Here is a 16,025-nt window from a genome sequence, read left to right as displayed (position 1 = left end):
AAAAAAAACTAATTTGAAAGAGAATTTAATTTTCTTAAAATTCCATATATATATAGGTATATATATATATATTATATATATAATATATATATATAATGAGTTGTCTTTTAATTGTATTCAAAATTAATTTTAACAGTAATAACTGATTTGGACCATTTCAAACATTCCCTACTTTAAAATTCACATGGCTTCCTTTAAAAAACAAAAGGATACAAGGGTAAATTGGTGAAAGGTTTGCTCTCTGCATTTTTCTAACTTTCTGAGTTGTGACTGAATGAGAGAGCTCTAGCGTTTACCAGTGAGGTTCATAAACTAAACTCTCAGGAATTAATTGCATCTGTTCTAGAAGTGCTTCTGGGTCTTAGCCTGGCCTCTTCAGAGTGGTAACATTGACCATCTCCTCTGGAATATAGGTAGGGCTAATTAGAAATTAATCAAAATGATTAACCTCTAAAGTCCTTCAGCCTATGGAATGCTTTAAAAAAAAAAAATGGTAATGGAAAGCCCCAGGAGACCATTTTAGGTAAGATTTTTGTTTGAATTTTAAAATGCATAGAACATTAAAAACCAGCAGTTTATTTTCTAAAATATTGCTCTACTTTTGGGAATAATAGCATTGGTAATACGCACAGGTTTACCTCATTCTATGCAAGAGGGGTTAATAACATAAGGTTTTGTAGTTGCTACTGGAAGTAAAATTTGTTACTTTATAGTGTAAGAATGTATGGAATCGCATGTCAACATTTCTTAATACTGACTCTTTAGGGGCATAAATGCAGATCATATCAACGCCAAGTTGATTCTCATGTGTCAAATATATGTGAATTCAGCTGTTAAATTACTGGATATTTATCTTAAACAACCTTACTGAGAGGGACCTACTGTAAATGTGACATCCTCACACTTCCCAAATCTTTAACTTTTAAGAATCTTCCCATAAACGTAAAGCCTAGAAGAAGACTTCCACAGCAGGGCTTAACCATGGTCTTCATTCTCAGGCTCTGGTTCCGTGACAGGAGCTGCAGGGCGTGCCTGGCCATACCTGGGGCTTAGGGGCCCTGTGGGGAACTGGGGAAAATCAGGAGGGATTTGATTTGGAGCCTGGTAATTAGTTCTGTGCGCAATGCTCATTTGTTAGCCAGGTCTTAGAAGCTTCCAGTCATACAGCAAAACCAGGCTCTGAGTGTCTTTGAATGTCCCACCTGTTCGTGAAATGTTTCTTGTCTTGATCCCATGATCAACAGTTAAAGGTTGGCAAGGACTTCCTGTGGTCTCAACACAGTCTGAAGCCCTCCTCATTGTTCAGGCTCTAACTCCTGCTGCTGATAAACAGAAAACAAGTTAGTGCAGAGGAGAGTGATGTCTTAGCCATAACTCCAGTCGTATGACCCAATAGCCCCATTCTCTTTTACGGTTCAAAATGTACTGCTGACCTTGGGTTTGTTTTCATTTTTCTCCTCTTAGAATTATTTGGGGATTTTTGGTAGTTTAAACTCTTTAACCTTTTCCTTGCTGTGTATGAGGAAAGCTACAGCTGTTATCAACTTCTTATTCTACGGATACTAACACGGGTTTTCAGTGTTTGTTTGTTTTTATTATATTAATTTTGCGTGATGTGAATACCCTCTCCCATCAATACTTGTATTATGGTGCTATATATTTGGTAATGATCCTTTACTATTGGGAAGGGATTTTAAAAATACTGTGATGAAACTGGGTTGCTTCCTTTGATTTTCATATTTTAAATAAAGCCACAGTCATTTATACAAAAGAAAAGCATCTGTCCCTGGGCAAATCTTTTGAGGACAGAGGTCAAAGTAAACTGCATAAGGTTTTTACATCATTTCTGTATGTATTTGATATATAGATCAATATCTGTACAAATTTAATCTTTTATTTTCTTGGTAACTTGTGATCACTGAGGAAGTATTTGAGACTTTCTCATGAAGTGTATATAATGGCGTGAAAAATTCCTTCGGAGAAACTTATGTTCCTTTCATTTTTACCAAACTGCAAATTTTCAGCATGGATGTGAAAAGCATTAAAATTATAACTTTGTGTACAAGATGAAAATAATTCACTAAATTGCCCTTTTTTACACAAAATAAAACGTTAAAGTTAAGTTGTATTGGAGCAATTCTTTAATACACTTTGGTCTTTGAGGGGTTTCCTTTTTTCTTCAAGATACTGAGTGGCCTTCTACAGGCGAGCCAGGTGCCTTCCTTCCTCACAGAACCTGTGACCCGATGAGGGGAAAGCAGGCACATTTACTCCCGGCTGGCAGGGGAGGAACAGTATGCGGGGAGCTGTGTGGACATGGCTGCGTTTGAGCCAGGATTGCACAAAGGTACATGGCCAAGCCATGACACGGCAGAGGGGGTGCGGACTGCTGGTGGGGGGAGTCCATCACTGTAGCTAGAACATGGGGGCAGAGGGTTGGTGTGCTTGCTGGGGAACTTTTTTTTTTAAAACTCTATTAACCTCAACAGCAGACAAAATTCATAGGATGTAAATAAGTGACCCCAGCTGGCTCTGGCGGTTTCCATGAGGAAGAAATGCAAGACACCCTCCTTTACCAACAACTAAGTCATTAGTAAATTATCCAACTTTACTAAAAAATAAAGCAGTTTGTAGATAATTTTACGGATGTTAAGATAACAGATGGGAGCGCCTGGGTGGCTCAGTGGGTTAAGCCGATGCCTTCGGCTCAGGTCGTGATCTCAGAGTCCTGGGATCCAGTCCCCCATGGGGCTCTCTCCTCAGCGGGAAGCCTGCTTCCCTCTCTCTCTCTGCCTGCCTCTCTGTCTACTTGTGATCTCTCTCTGTCAAATAAATAAATAAAATTAAAAAAAAAAAAGAGAGATAACAGATGGATTGGGACTTCCGGGGTTAATTCCATCATCACACTTCAGAAAAATTTAACACACTGCAAGAAAAAAGTAGATCCTAATTTCTGCCCTGCTTTCTCCCTTAAATGGCTTCCACAGTTGCCTAGTATGTTGGAATTCCCAGCTTGGCTCTCATTTACAGTCCCATGAGCTTTGAGATACACATACTATTCTTGAAACCATTACATGCCCATTGGGAAAACTAGGTTCCTGGTATGCTTTATGCCGAACATACGCTCAAGAGAACCAAGTGTTTCCCCGAAACTAACTTTACCCTTGTGGTGTTATCCAGCCTTGTGAGATCCAGGGACAACAGTAAAGGATTTCTTGCAGACTGTTACTGAGGCCAGTGCGTTTAATATGCGTTCCTAAAAAAAAGTCTGGAACGCATAAAAGGTTCTGAAGGAGGTGTCTGCTCTCACACACTTAGCTGGGTGATAGGATGAGGTCCAAAATCCAAACTTACTCCAGAGGCAGTAACTTTAATCTCACCACAGTCCACCCTTTCTCGCTCAGTAATTGTTCCAAAGTTCATACCATTCCTCTCAATTTGCCCACACCAAGTTAGATTTCAGTTACCCTCCAAACTCAAAATTTTCACTAAAGGTAAAGGTAGTGAGGGACAGTGACCAAGAGCGTGGGGTCCGAAGCCAGCCGCTTTCACTGAAACCATCCTTGTTGATTCTGTAACTTGACTCCCATTTCCTCAGCTGTAAAATGGGGCTACTAGGCCCAATCTCCTAGGAGTTGTGAGGATTATAAATCATGTGTGTAGCCTTAGAACAGCCTTGACACAGAGTAAGCCCATAACTGCTGTCCATCCAAGTATCTCAGCCCGTGAGTCACTGCAAGACTTCCAGACACATTAAAATACAGATCTGGGGATGTCTGAGTGGCTCAGGTGGTTAAGCATCTGCTTTCGGCTCAGGTCATGATCCCAGGGTGCTGGGATCGAATCCCACATCAGGCTCCTTGCTCAGCAGGGAGTCTTGCTGCTTCCTTTGCCTGCTGCTCTGCCTGCTTGTGTGCTCTCTCTCACAAATAGGTAAAATATTAAATAATTAATTTAATACAGATCCAGGGACACCTGGGTGGCACAGTCAGTTAAGTGTCTGCCTTCAGCTCAGGTCCCGCGATGGGACCCTGCATATGCTTAGCGGGGAATCTGCTTCTCTCTTTCCCTCTGCCCCTCCTCCCTGCTCCTTCTCTCTCTCTCTCTCTCTCTCTCTCTCTCTCTCTGAGAGAGTCTGCTTCTCTCTTTCCCTCTGCCCCTCCTCCCTGCTCCTCCCTCCCCCCCTCTCTCTCTTTCTCAAAGTCTTTTTTTAAAAAATGCAGAGGTACCTGGGTGGTTCAGTCAGTTGAGCGTTTGCCTTGGGCTCACAGGTCATGATCCCAGGGTCCTGGGATTGAGTCTCACGTCTGGCTCCCTGCTCTGCAGGAAGCCTTCCTCTCCCTCGGCCTCTGTCTGTTGTTCCCTCTACTTGTGCTGTGTGTCAAGTAAATAAATAAAATCTTTAAAAAGAAAAAAAAAAAAATGCAGACCCGATGGGGCACCTGGGTGGCACCTGGGTGGCTCAGTCAGTTGAGTGTCCAACTCTTGGTTGTGGCTCGGGTCGTGATCTTGGGGGTCCTGGGATCAAGCCCCAAGACCAGCTTAGCAGGAAGTCAGCTTGAGAGTCTGACTTCAGACTCTCAAGCTGAAGAGAGTCAGCTTCTCTCTGAAGCCCCTCCTCCCCCACTCATTCTCTCTTTCTCTAAAATAATTTTTAAAATGCAGATCCGGGGATGCCTGGGTGGCTCAGTTGGTTAAGCGTCTGCCTTCGGCTCAGGTCATGATCCCAGCATCCTGGGATCGAGTCCCACATCAGGCTCCTTGCTCTGCAGGGAGCCTGCTTCTCTCTCTGCCTCTGCCTGCCTCTCTACCTGTCTGAACTCTATCTTTCTGACAAAGTCTTAAATAAAAATAAAAATAAAAAATAAAATAAAATGCAGATCCATGAGCCTGCTCCATCCATAAGTTTAATAATCAAACTACTTAATGTGGTAAGAGCATGTAGCATGTACAAATATATTTAATGTGAAATTGAAAAATAATTTAGAAAATGTTAAAACTTGTGAACTGTTGACTTAAAGCTATAATCCTGACAGTTTTTGCACCAAAATGTCAATGTATTTTTGTCATTGTCTTGTCGTCTAACCCATATGCATAAAAAAAAGTAATATTGTGTCTTTTGAGTCTTTTATGTGCCACTAGCATATGAAGCTTTCTCCAGATGCCTAGCAGAAAACAGCTATTCATAAACCCACATATTTCTGTCATCTCCATTTTTTTTTAAAGGGCAGAGGCAGGGCGCCTGGATGGCTCAGTGGGTTAAGCTGCTGCCTTTGGCTCAGGTCATGATCTCAGGGTCCTGGGATCGAGTCCCGCATCGGGCTCTCTGCTCAGTGGGGAGCCTGCTTCCCTCTCTCTCTGCCTGCCTCTCTGCCTACTTGTGATCTCTGTCAAATAAATAAATAAAATCTTAAAAAATAAATAAATAAAAGGGCAGAGGCAGAGGGAGAGAGAATCTCAAGCAGGCTCCATGCCCAGTCCAGAGTCCAACCCGGGCTCGATCTCACAACCCTGAGACTGTGCCCTAAACTGAAATCAAGAGTCAGACACTTAAAACCAATTGAGCCAGGTAGCCTATAAAACTCAAATTTTTAAACCAGACTCCAGTCTGATAAACCTGATAGTAATCATTTATCCTAAGGGGTACTATTTGGTGTTACCATACAACTGTGCCATCCAGGGAAACTAACCTTAAAAGCAGGCAGTAAGAACCTTGTAGCCACTCAGTGCATGTAGCCCAGAAAACAGGTATAAGTATCTCACCTCAGGGAAGAGTAAGAAGTAGGGCAGGAGTGCAAGGCACACCTTACCTGGGGCCAGGCACTACATTCGTTCTTTCTCTTAAACCTGCAGTGCAGCAGTGATTCTCATGTTACAGATGTCATTAGCCTTCTACTTCCTCATAACTTGCCCAGTGATCAGTCAACAAAGATGTAAATCTGGACAACTTGACTACTCTGTGTTCACCTGGGATTCAACAAATTCACTGTACAAAAATACGCATTTCTACATCCTCTAAGGTGGCCGGGATATTATCATTATTTCCTTTTTAGTTTGGACACACGGTCAGTGCCACGCCTGTCCTCTTCAGCCTCTCTACTCTACCTCCCAGAGTCTAGCACTTTGCTGAGAAGGGTCAGATCATTCTTCCACAGCAAGCAGCAAGCATTATCGTTCTGGATAATGCTATGAAAGCCAAGGAACCAAGTCATCTCTTCTAGGGTAATATCAAGTAAGCACAGGAAGTTGCACCCGTTTCCAAAGGCTTTATTGGTAAGTAGGTTTTAGAAAAGAAAGATTGATTCTATTATTTCCAAGTCACTGGAATGAAGAGCTGTGTCCAGGGACACATCAAGTGGGGCCAAAGGGGACTGAGGCTTTGTCCGCCTTTTATTCATAGATCCAGTCAAAAGCACAAGACTTGTAATCCACCAACTCTTCAGGCTTGAACCAGAGGCTGATTTCTTTCTCCGCACTTTTCACTGAATCACTGCCATGAATGATGTTCCTAAGAAAAACAACAATTACTAGTTACCACATTTTTATTTTTTTTTAAAGTAGGCTCCACACCCAGCATGGAGCCCAACATGGGCTTGAAATCACAACCCTGGGATCAAGACCTGAGCTAAGGTCAAGAGTCAAGACGTTTCGGGGCACCTGGCTGGCTCAGTGGGTTAAAGCCTCTGCCTTCGGCTCAGGTCATGATCCCAGGGTCCTGGGATCAAGCCCCGCATCCGGCTCTCTTTTCAGCAAGGAGCCTGCTTCCCTTCCTCTCTCTCTGCCTGCCTCTCTGCCTACTTGTGATCTCTGTCTGTCAAATAAAAAAAAAGTCAAGACATTTCATTGACTGAGCCACCCAGGCACCCCAGGTTACCACATTTTATTTTTATTTTTTATTTTTTTTAAGATTTTATTTATTTGACAGACAGAGATCACAAGCAGGCAGAGAGGCAGGCAGAGAGAGAGAGAGAGAGAGAGAGAGGAGGAAGCAGGCTTCCCGCTGAGCAGAGAGCCCGATGCAGGACTCGATCCCAGGCTCCTGGGATCATGACCTGAGCCGAAGACAGAGGCTTTAAGCCACTGAGCCACCCAGGCGCCCCGAGGTTACCACATTTTAAAGTGCCAAAATCTGTTTATGGCTAAGGCAAAGGATGGTCACTACAGACCTTTTTGGCCAAATTGCCATTTGAATTATCGCCAAAGTATTTTCTCTTAAAAGCAATATTAGGTTGGGGAGGGTTGGGTGGCTCAGTCAGTTGAGCATCTGACTCTTGATTTCGGCTTGGGTCATGATCTCAGGGTCGTTGAGATCGAGCCCCGTGACGGGAGTTGGGCAGTCAGCAGAGTCAGCTTGGGATTCTCTCTCTCCCTCTGCCCCTCCCCCACCCACTCCCCAAACCACTGTACACATGCTATCTCTTAAAATAAGTAAATAGATAAAATTATAGGGACGCCTGGGTGGCTCAGTTGGTTAAGCAGCTGCCTTCGTCTTGGGTCATGATCCCAGGGTCCTGGGATCGAGTCCCGCATCAGGCTCCTTGCTTGGTGGGGAGCCTGCTTCTCCCTCTGCCTCTGCCTGCCATTCTGTCTGCCTGTGCTCGCTTGCTCTCGCTCTCTCTCTGATAAATAAAATCTTTAAAAAAAAAATAGATAAGGGCGCCTGGGTGGCTCAGTGGGTTAAGCTGCTGCCTTCGGCTCAGGTCATGATCTCAGGGTCCTGGGATCGAGTCCCGCATCGGGCTCTCTGCTCAGTGGGGAGCCTGCTTCCTCCTCTCTCTCTCTGCCTGCCTCTCTGCCTACTTGTGATCTCCCTCTGTCAAATAAATAAATAAAATCTTTAAAAAAAAAAAATAGATAAAATTATATATGTATTCGATCAAAAGTATGCCCTGGCTCAACTTTATTATACTCCCAAATTTCCAAAACAGGGCTTGTACCCCAAGACTGCTCTGCCACAAAACATTCCTTCTTGAATTTTGAAACACAGGGATAACCAGACCAATAACCAAACTAGACAGAATCAAGGGCCATTTTTGCTGTGTTTTCTTGCAACACTCATTTGCAAAGCCCAGCGCAAACATTCACGCTCCCTGAAATCCCTTTATTCCATTTGGATCTTAAAATTCTGTACCAAGTGTTTGTACAGATTTTTTTTAAAGATTTTATTTATTTGACAGAGATCACAAGTAGGCAGACCAGCAGGCAGAGAAAGGGGGAAGAAGGCTCCCCACTGAGCAGAGAGCCCAATGCGGGGCTCGATCCCAAGACCCTAAGATCATAACCTGAGCCGAAGGCAAAGGCTTAACCCACTGAGCCACCCAGGTGCCCCATGTTTGCACAAATTTTATACAGTGAGGAAACCAAAAAGTTAAGTGGCCCACCCACAGCCACTTCACCACTAGGAGCAGGGTCGAGGCCCTCCCCACACTCCTTGCCTTCTGCTGTGTCCCACGGGACCTACCGCACGCAGATCCCTTGTGCAAGGCCTTAGGTAAAATTTTAGGTAGCCTAGGGAAGTAACTATGGAAGAAACTTCCACTAGTGATCGCCACCACCTAATTTTAGAAGTCCCAATGTTCCTAAATCTGGGATACACCAATCATGCTTCATACCCCCATTGAAGTGTCTTTGAGAAAAAGTCATCCGCGCCCCTAGGGCTTACCTCCCAACTTGAATGCAGAAGTCCCCACGAATGGTGCCTGGCTTAGAATCTGCTGGGTTGGTCTCCCCAAGCATCATCCGCCCCGTCTTCACCACATTCAGTCCCTCCCAGACCTGGGAACAGTCAGAAAGAGGAACGGCATCAGATCTGTCACTTGGGACCCCTCGGTACAAACCTTCACCCCCCACCTCAGGGCTCGCTTCCGGCAGACCCATCCATGACCCATTAAGCAGCTCCCCCCAGCACTAGACAGCAGAGGCCTGTAGTGATGCTCTGGGCTCCATGCCCAGTATACTACTCCCATACAGAGAACCCCGCTACCCAACCTGGGGACTTCCCACCCGAGAGGAAGATGAACAGGACAGAAGAACCTCAGGCAGCCACCAGCAGGAGAACAAACAGTGATGAAGGGGTAGAGGCCAGTGATCGGGCTGAGAGAGTCAGGGGACATTAGTACAGGACATGGTGAGGATTCCCACGGAAGCCTAGGTGCAGTCCAGGGAGAACAGGAAGAACCAAGAGCCGTCCTCTGAGAATCGAGGCCCGAATTCAGTGCCTCCCTCCTGAACTTTCTACTCCTCTTCATTCCCAGCTGGACATGAATGCCAGAGGAGGAAAGAGACTGCTCCATTTCTACCACGGGGCCATAGAGAACTTTTTCTCCCATCCAAGTACTAACCAGGCCCGACCCTGCTTAGCTTCCGAGATCAGACGAGATCGGGCGCGTTCAGGGTGGTATGGCCGTAGACTAGAGAACTTTTTCTAAGGTCTGATTCTGCTTCTCCTAGCTGTTCTGTTCACTGAGTAACTCCAGCAGGCTCCATTTGTAAAACAAGGAATTTGGAGTGGCTGGGGAAGATGACCGGCTCTGTACCAGCCCTTGTTCCCAGCCCCCCAGACCAGGCCCCCACAAGCACTTGCCATGGCCACAACCGGCCCGGAGTTCATGTACTTCACCAGCCCTGGGAAGAAGGGACGGTCCTTCAGGTCAATGTAGTGCTGCTTCAGGAGCTCCTGAGAGGCCTGGCATGCAACAGGAGGTCGCCGTTAGGAAGAACGCTAGAAAGGCTGAAGTACAACTGTCCCATCCAAAGAAGCCCCCATCCCCAAGACAGGTTCGCCAAGTCCTGTACCATATGTTAGTTCACATTCATAAGGTGTATATCGAAATCCCACCCAAACCTCGACACTGATACTTCTGTAGCAGAAACACTGGTGTGATCATGAAGACAGCCTCAAAATGTCCATGCTGTTAGGGGGGATATTATCATCCTAAGAAGCACGTGGTTTGAGAATCTGGATGTGGAGTGTTAAGCTTTGGCTGCCTTTGAGGAAGATGCGTCTGAGAGAGATCATGTCAACTCTTCTGGCCCATTTCTAGCTCCTTTTGCAACATTTCACACGCTAACTGAGAATGTTCTCCTCATCCCTGATGGGCTTGGTTAAGATTTCAATACCTCTCAAAGGTCCAGATTTGTGGCCCACATGTAAAGTGTGGAAGTAGCGGGCTCTGCCCTAAACCGGAGGGAGCTCCGTCTGCCCGCACCGTGGGCACGTGTGGCCCGTGTGGCCCGTGTGGCCCGCGTGGCCAGGCCGGGAGACAGTTTCCTCCGCTCCCCGCGGGCCCTGCTCCCCCGGCCGTCAAGTCACCTCCGCTTAACCTTGCGAGGGCGCCTGTGCCCGCTGGCCCCAGCGCCGCGATCGCCGCGGGGGCCGCGAGGGGAAGGAGGGGAGGTCCTCGAGGCGCGGGAGGCGGCGAGGGAAGCCGGCGGAGGAGCGGGGTATTGGGGCGGGGGGGAGGCGTTACCTGCAGGAACTTCATGGCCACGAGGCGGAACCCCTTCTGCTCGAAGCGCTTGATGATCTCGCCCACCAGGCCGCGCTGCACGCCGTCCGGCTTGATGGCGATGAACGTGCGCTCCTGGTGGGCCATGGCCTGCGGGCGACAGGTCGGCTCAGGGCCCGCGGCCTCAGGGACACAGGACCCCGGACGCCCTCCCCCGGCCCGCGCCTTCCCCCCCGCCCCCAACCCCGCGGGCGCTCCGTCCCCTCCGTCCGCTCCTCGGGAACACGAGCCCGCCGGCCGCCGCCCCGCGGAAGGGGACCCGGCGCAGGGCCCGGGGGAGGGCGAGGGGGTAGAGGCGAGCGCGTCCGCTGGGGGCGGGGGAGGGGTCCCCGGGGGGCGGCGAGGAAAAGCGTCCCCAGCGCCTTACCGGTTAGCAGGCTGCGCGGCGGGGCGGGAGACGAGACGTGGAGCGAGCAGCGGGGCCCGGAGCTGATCGGGAGGAGGGACGCGCGACGGCCACACCCCGGACGCCCCGCCGCCCAACCCGCGAGGCCGACGCGGCCCGAGACCGCTGTCCACGCCCCGGGCAGGCGAGGAGGAGAGGGGGCTCGGGAGCAGGAAGTGGCTTCCTCTCCCGGTTGGGGGTGGGGTGTCCTGCAGGGGTAGTGTCGGGAGGGGGCGCTGCCCGGCGGCGGGAACTCAGCCCGGACCCCGCAGTCCCTCCCGCCACACGCGCGCAGGCCCGCGCGCACACACTTATACTCCCTGTGCGGTGAGCTGCTCCAGCCCGAGACACATCCTGACACGTTCTAGATGGTCTCCCAGCAATCAGACCTGGCGCGTCCGCACAGCTCCCCAGCCCCGGGCCGTGCTCGGCTTCGGTGCGGAGGCAGCGAGTCCCTCCTTACCGCCGGCGCGGACAGCAGTCCAGCCATGCTTGTCCCTGAGATGGTCCCAGGCCTCGTGCCTGTCCCTGCTCGGGACCGTGAGCTGACGGTGGGCCCCGCGGGCCTCTCCCGACTGCTGGCAGTGACCGCCCTGATAACCAGTACCCGCCAGGTAGAGAGACTTCAGCTACCTCCATTTTGACCTCAAACCCTCCAGGTGACTAAATTCTTCCTAGTTTATCACTTAACTCTGGGAGAAGCCCCTGCAGGCAAAGGATTCCCTGATGGGAACCGATACTACCCCCGCAAGCAGCAGGGAGAACTCTGCAGGACCAACCCCAAGACACTGAGGGACTTGACCTTCAGGTACAGGTACACACTGACCTTTGTCCGTTTCCATATGGAAACGTGGAAGTATTTTCAGCACTTTGGAGACAGTCTGAGAGAGATGTTGGTCTAGTCTTTCCAGTGTCAGGCTCCCAGAAATAAATTCTCTTCTTGTTCTGCCTCAACTGGTCTACCTTTGGGTTTTGTTAGTGCCGAGTGTGGAAACTGGCCTGTTTGCCCCACCACCTCCACCCCCAGCCAACTTGCAAACCTGGCCTCGGCTGCAAGGGACCAATCCAGCCCTCTGTGACACCTTCTTGCCTTCCCACACTGCTAGGTGCAAAGCATTAAAACGCAATTCTCCTTCTGGAGAAGAGACAGCCAATGTTCCCTTTGGCTTCAAGGTAGAACCCTGATTTGGGCTTCCTTTTCAGAGTTATCCAATGTCAACTGTGGGACAGGGTCTGGGAATTTCCCTGGAGATTTCTCTGGAGAGCTGTTTGCCCCGTTGGTCCAGTCACTCTAGCTCCGGCAGAATGGTCCATAGCAGCCTTCTGCCTTTCACATTCCCTGCCCTTCCTGAAAAGACAGCCCTTAAATGGGCAAGGTGTGACCCCACCGCCTCACTGCACACACAGTCATTCCCCAAAGGTGTGAGTACTTTCCCCCAACAGGGAAACAGAAATGCATCTAGTTCTCAGCTGCCTGAAAGGAAAGTAGCCCCCCACACCACCCACACCACTGTCCTCCCCGCCATCCCTTAGAGGAAATCCTTTCACAATGTAACTGTCCCTTAGAACCTCAGAATAATATACTGCTTAAAATACAACTAATGAGGAATTGTACTGGTCACGCAAGCATGCTTAAAGATGACCTTGAGGAAAAATATGTACTAGCAGCGGGCCTCTGGTGGAGAGGATGATACACGTCCCTGAAGCCGTCCCTGAAGCCGAGCAGCCGGGGATGCCCGTCTCTCTCAGGGCAGACCACCACCTGCTTCCCTGCCTGCGTCCCTTTATTGTAGCCTCCCCTGCCTCAGAAAAAGCCTCTGCGCTTGCTCAATAAATTCCATGCTGCTGGACCAGACACACCTCTCCTCTTCTCGTTGACCTGTAAGACTTGTGATCAACATATGACTCACATTCCTTCTTGTTTACCTACAAGACCTATGGCTAATTATAACCACCTTCTCCTTTGTTGGTCATCTTGTATCTGATAAACGGGGGACGGAGTTGTTCCGGGTGACAGCCCTTCCCGCTGTCGTCCCGGCTCCCCCTCTCTTACAGCTGCCTTGTTTGTGCCTCATTCTTCTCCCACGCACCGTCAGGAAGCGTGTACATCTGTCAACTCTCACTGCACCCTTCAAGTAATCTTACGATTTGGTCAGGTGCACCCCAGTGAAGGTGGAGAAACACAGCAGCCCCCAACCCAGTTCCCCTCAGCTCCCCTGCCTCTACCAAAGCCAGGTGAACAGGGAAAATAGCAGGAAAGAAACCTTGAAGTTTGTAGCAAAAGTAATTGTCCCCAAGATGTATTCTTAGCTTCCCCCTTCTCATAGGGGAGCTCTGAAGTATTCTCTAGCCACCAGGTGCCCAGATAAAAACATTTTCCACATTCTCTTGCAGCAGGAGACTCGCACGTGAAGTTCTGGCCAATGAGATGGGAGGGGGAATGAAGGTGGTAGATTCACGGTGACGCCCTTCAAAGAAAGGAACAATCCACTTTCCTTACCAACCTGCCATTAGGCACGCATAGGGGACAAGGCATGGTTAGAATCAGCCTCTGGGGGCACCTGGGTGGCTCAGTGGGTTAAGCGGCTGCCTTCGGCTCAGGTCATGATCTCAGGGTCCTGGGATCGAGTACCGCATCAGGCTCGCTGCTCAGCAGGGAGCCTGCTTCCTCCTCTCTCTCTGCCTGCCTCTCTGCCTACTTGTGATCTCTCTCTGTCAAATAAATAAATAAATAATCTTTAAAAACAAAACAAAACAAAAAAAAGAATCAGCCTCGGGACAACCTCAAGGATCAGAACCTCACTGCCATCCCCACCCCTACTTAGTCACTTGGACTTCTTGCAGTTTTACTGAGGTATAACTGACAAAACATGTTCTGTATTTAAGGTAACCTGTTTTAATTTACATATACTGTGCAATGATCACAATTAAGCTATGGAACGTTAACAATTCACATCGTTACCATGTTCATTTGTGTGTGTGTGTGAGCACATTTAAGATCTATCCTCTTTGCAAATTTCAAGTACACAACACAGCATTGTGAGCAACAGACCCAGGGCTGTACGTTAGATTTCTAGTTTAGATTTTTAAATAAAGAGAAGGAAATTTCCATCTTGCCTCTATTAAAGCAACCAAATCAGCGCCCTAACAAATCAAAGCTACTCACAAGATTTCACCTGCTTTTTCTGACATTTTTCCAGGGCCAGGCCCCACTATCCAGCTTTTCTGCTTTGGGAGTAGTTACAACTTCTCACACTCCCCCATCTGCTGAGGCCGAGAGCTTCTCAAGAGCAGGAAGGATATCTCTTATTTCCAGGGAATCCTCTGCCCCCAGTACAATCTTGGCAACTAGCAGATCTTCCTAGATGACTATGGACTGGCTCGGTACCAAGAGCGGATGGGATACAGGAGTAAAAGGAAGGATGGGCAAAGAGATAAAGAGAGAGAGAAAGAGATCTCAGGACAACAAAAATAATTTACATAGTATTTACACTCTGTCCTGTCGGGTTACCCAGCATAAATGGGAAAGAAAAAAGAATACAAAGCAATAGGGCATTACAAAGTAACCAACTCGATGAATCCGATGTTGGGATGAAATATTTTAATTAGACAGCAGCACATAATACTGTACAGTGAGCACACCCAGCTCCAGGAGATGCCCTCCAGGTTAGAAGGAAGGTCTCCAAATTACGTGAATTTGTGAGAGCCTGGCCCCCTGCTCAGGGGAGGGAGAGGGAACGGAATGAACAAAGCATGGAGGTCTGCTCTCCGGTCACTCGTAGATCCAGCTCTGAGCACAGCTCTTGTAATCCACTAGCTCTTCAGGCTGGAACCACAAGCCAATCTCCTTCTCCGCACTCTCCACAGAGTCGCTGCCGTGGATAATGTTCCTGGATGGGGGAGAGAGAAGGCCCCGTTACCGAGACCCAAAGGATTCAACAGCCTGGAAGCCCCCCGGCTCCCAGTGCCAGAAAGCTGACAGCCCCCTGCCGCAGAAAAAGCCAGAGCCCCCTGCACCTGAGTCCACAGTAAAAGAAAAAGCCTACAGCCATGGTTCAGGTGGGGGTGAAGAATGCCCTCCCTGTGTTCCAGTCCTCAGAGCAACACCAACGTGAGCAAAGAGGGGACTCCGGCCAGCATTCGGTGCTGTAACCGGTTCTATACCCTCCGAAGCCAGGCACAACCACATGGATGCTGACGGTTGAGGGCAGAGAACTCACCAAACCAAACACCAAATTCAGAGAGAAAGAAACAAAAGAACTGATTTTAAATTGATCTGCTTATGGTATCATGTCCATCCCAGCCTCAGGAACCCAATTTTTTTTTAAAGATCTTTTTTTCTTTTCTTTTTTTTTTTAAATTTGACAGACAGAGATCACAAGCAGGCAGAGAGGCAGGCAGAAGAGAGAGGGAAGCAGGCTCCCCGCTGAGCAGAGAGCCCGATTCGGGGCTCGATCCCAGGACCCTGGGATCATGACCCAAGCTGAAGGCAGAGGCTTTAACCCACTGAGCCACCCAGGTTCCCCTCTTTTCTTTTTCTTTTTTTTTTTTAAGTAATCTCTATACCCAAAGTAGGGCTGGGCTCGAACTTACAACCCAAGATCTATAGTCACATGCTCTACCTCTAAAAACTGAGCCAGCCAAGAGCCTGAGGAACCCAAATGCTTGTCATCTAATTCAGATTTTGGAAAAAGGCAAAAGCACCCACTCCCACCTGCCAACTTGGATGCAGAAATCCCCACGGATGGTCCCAGGCTTGGAGTCTGCAGGGTTGGTCTCCCCGAGCATCACTCGGCCCGTCTTCACCACATTCAGGCCCTCCCAGACCTGCAAGGATAAAAGAATATATGGTCAAGGAAGAAAACCCACCTCAGCAGAAAATCTGGAATCTATCAATTCAAAAAAAGCCCCTTTAACACTGAAGGAATAATTATGGAGCAGCTACTTGTTCCAGCACTGGGATACTAGTCTCCCTGCTCCCACTCCTGCTTTTCTACAATCCATTCCCAACAGAGCAGCCAGAGCAGCCTTTTAGAAATGCCTCGTTAGGGACGCCTGGGTGGCTCAGTTGGTTAAGCAGCTGCCTTCGGCTCAGGTCATGATCCCAGCGTCCTGGGATCGAGTCCCACATC

The 16,025-nt window shown here is 48.6% G+C and overlaps 2 protein-coding genes across 2 annotated transcripts in view; both read right to left on the bottom strand.

Moving 5' to 3' along the window:
• Nucleotides 1-6,251: 6,251 nt before the first annotated feature.
• On the bottom strand, nucleotides 6,252-11,013 carry LOC132003399 (nucleoside diphosphate kinase B). Its single transcript, XM_059378825.1, has 5 exons — nucleotides 10,876-11,013; nucleotides 10,470-10,598; nucleotides 9,584-9,685; nucleotides 8,663-8,775; nucleotides 6,252-6,508 (listed from the first exon to the last, which is right to left on the bottom strand). The coding sequence occupies exons 2-5, from the start codon at nucleotides 10,593-10,595 to the stop codon at nucleotides 6,391-6,393; spliced, it is 459 nt and encodes a 152-aa protein (XP_059234808.1). The 5' UTR covers nucleotides 10,596-10,598; nucleotides 10,876-11,013; the 3' UTR covers nucleotides 6,252-6,390.
• Nucleotides 11,014-14,472: 3,459 nt separating this feature from the next.
• Nucleotides 14,473-16,025, bottom strand: part of LOC132003219 (nucleoside diphosphate kinase A-like) — a 9,451-nt gene continuing 7,898 nt past the window's right edge. The window contains exons 3-4 of the mRNA XM_059378560.1: nucleotides 15,608-15,720; nucleotides 14,473-14,783 (exon numbers count right to left, since the gene is read on the bottom strand). Coding sequence (XP_059234543.1) covers nucleotides 14,666-14,783; nucleotides 15,608-15,720 — 231 coding nt within the window. The 3' untranslated portion in view covers nucleotides 14,473-14,665. The remainder of the gene's footprint in view (nucleotides 14,784-15,607; nucleotides 15,721-16,025) is intronic.

Source organism: Mustela nigripes, chromosome 16 (genome assembly GCF_022355385.1).
Source record: "Mustela nigripes isolate SB6536 chromosome 16, MUSNIG.SB6536, whole genome shotgun sequence".
NCBI classification, from domain to species: domain Eukaryota; kingdom Metazoa; phylum Chordata; class Mammalia; order Carnivora; family Mustelidae; genus Mustela; species Mustela nigripes.
Note: the sequence above shows the minus strand (reverse complement) of the source record. Positions and strands in the feature narration are given on the sequence as shown.

Coding starts and splice junctions, on each gene's coding strand:
- LOC132003399 (XM_059378825.1), bottom strand. CDS start 10,595: ATGGCCCACCAGGAGCGCACGTTCATCGCCATCAAGCCGGACGGCGTG. Junction 9,686..10,469: donor TGGCCATGAAGTTCCTGCAG/GTAACGCCTCCC, acceptor GTTGCATGCCAG/GCCTCTCAGGAGCTCCTGAA. Junction 6,509..8,662: donor TTCTGCATTCAAGTTGGGAG/GTAAGCCCTAGG, acceptor TGTTTTTCTTAG/GAACATCATTCATGGCAGTG.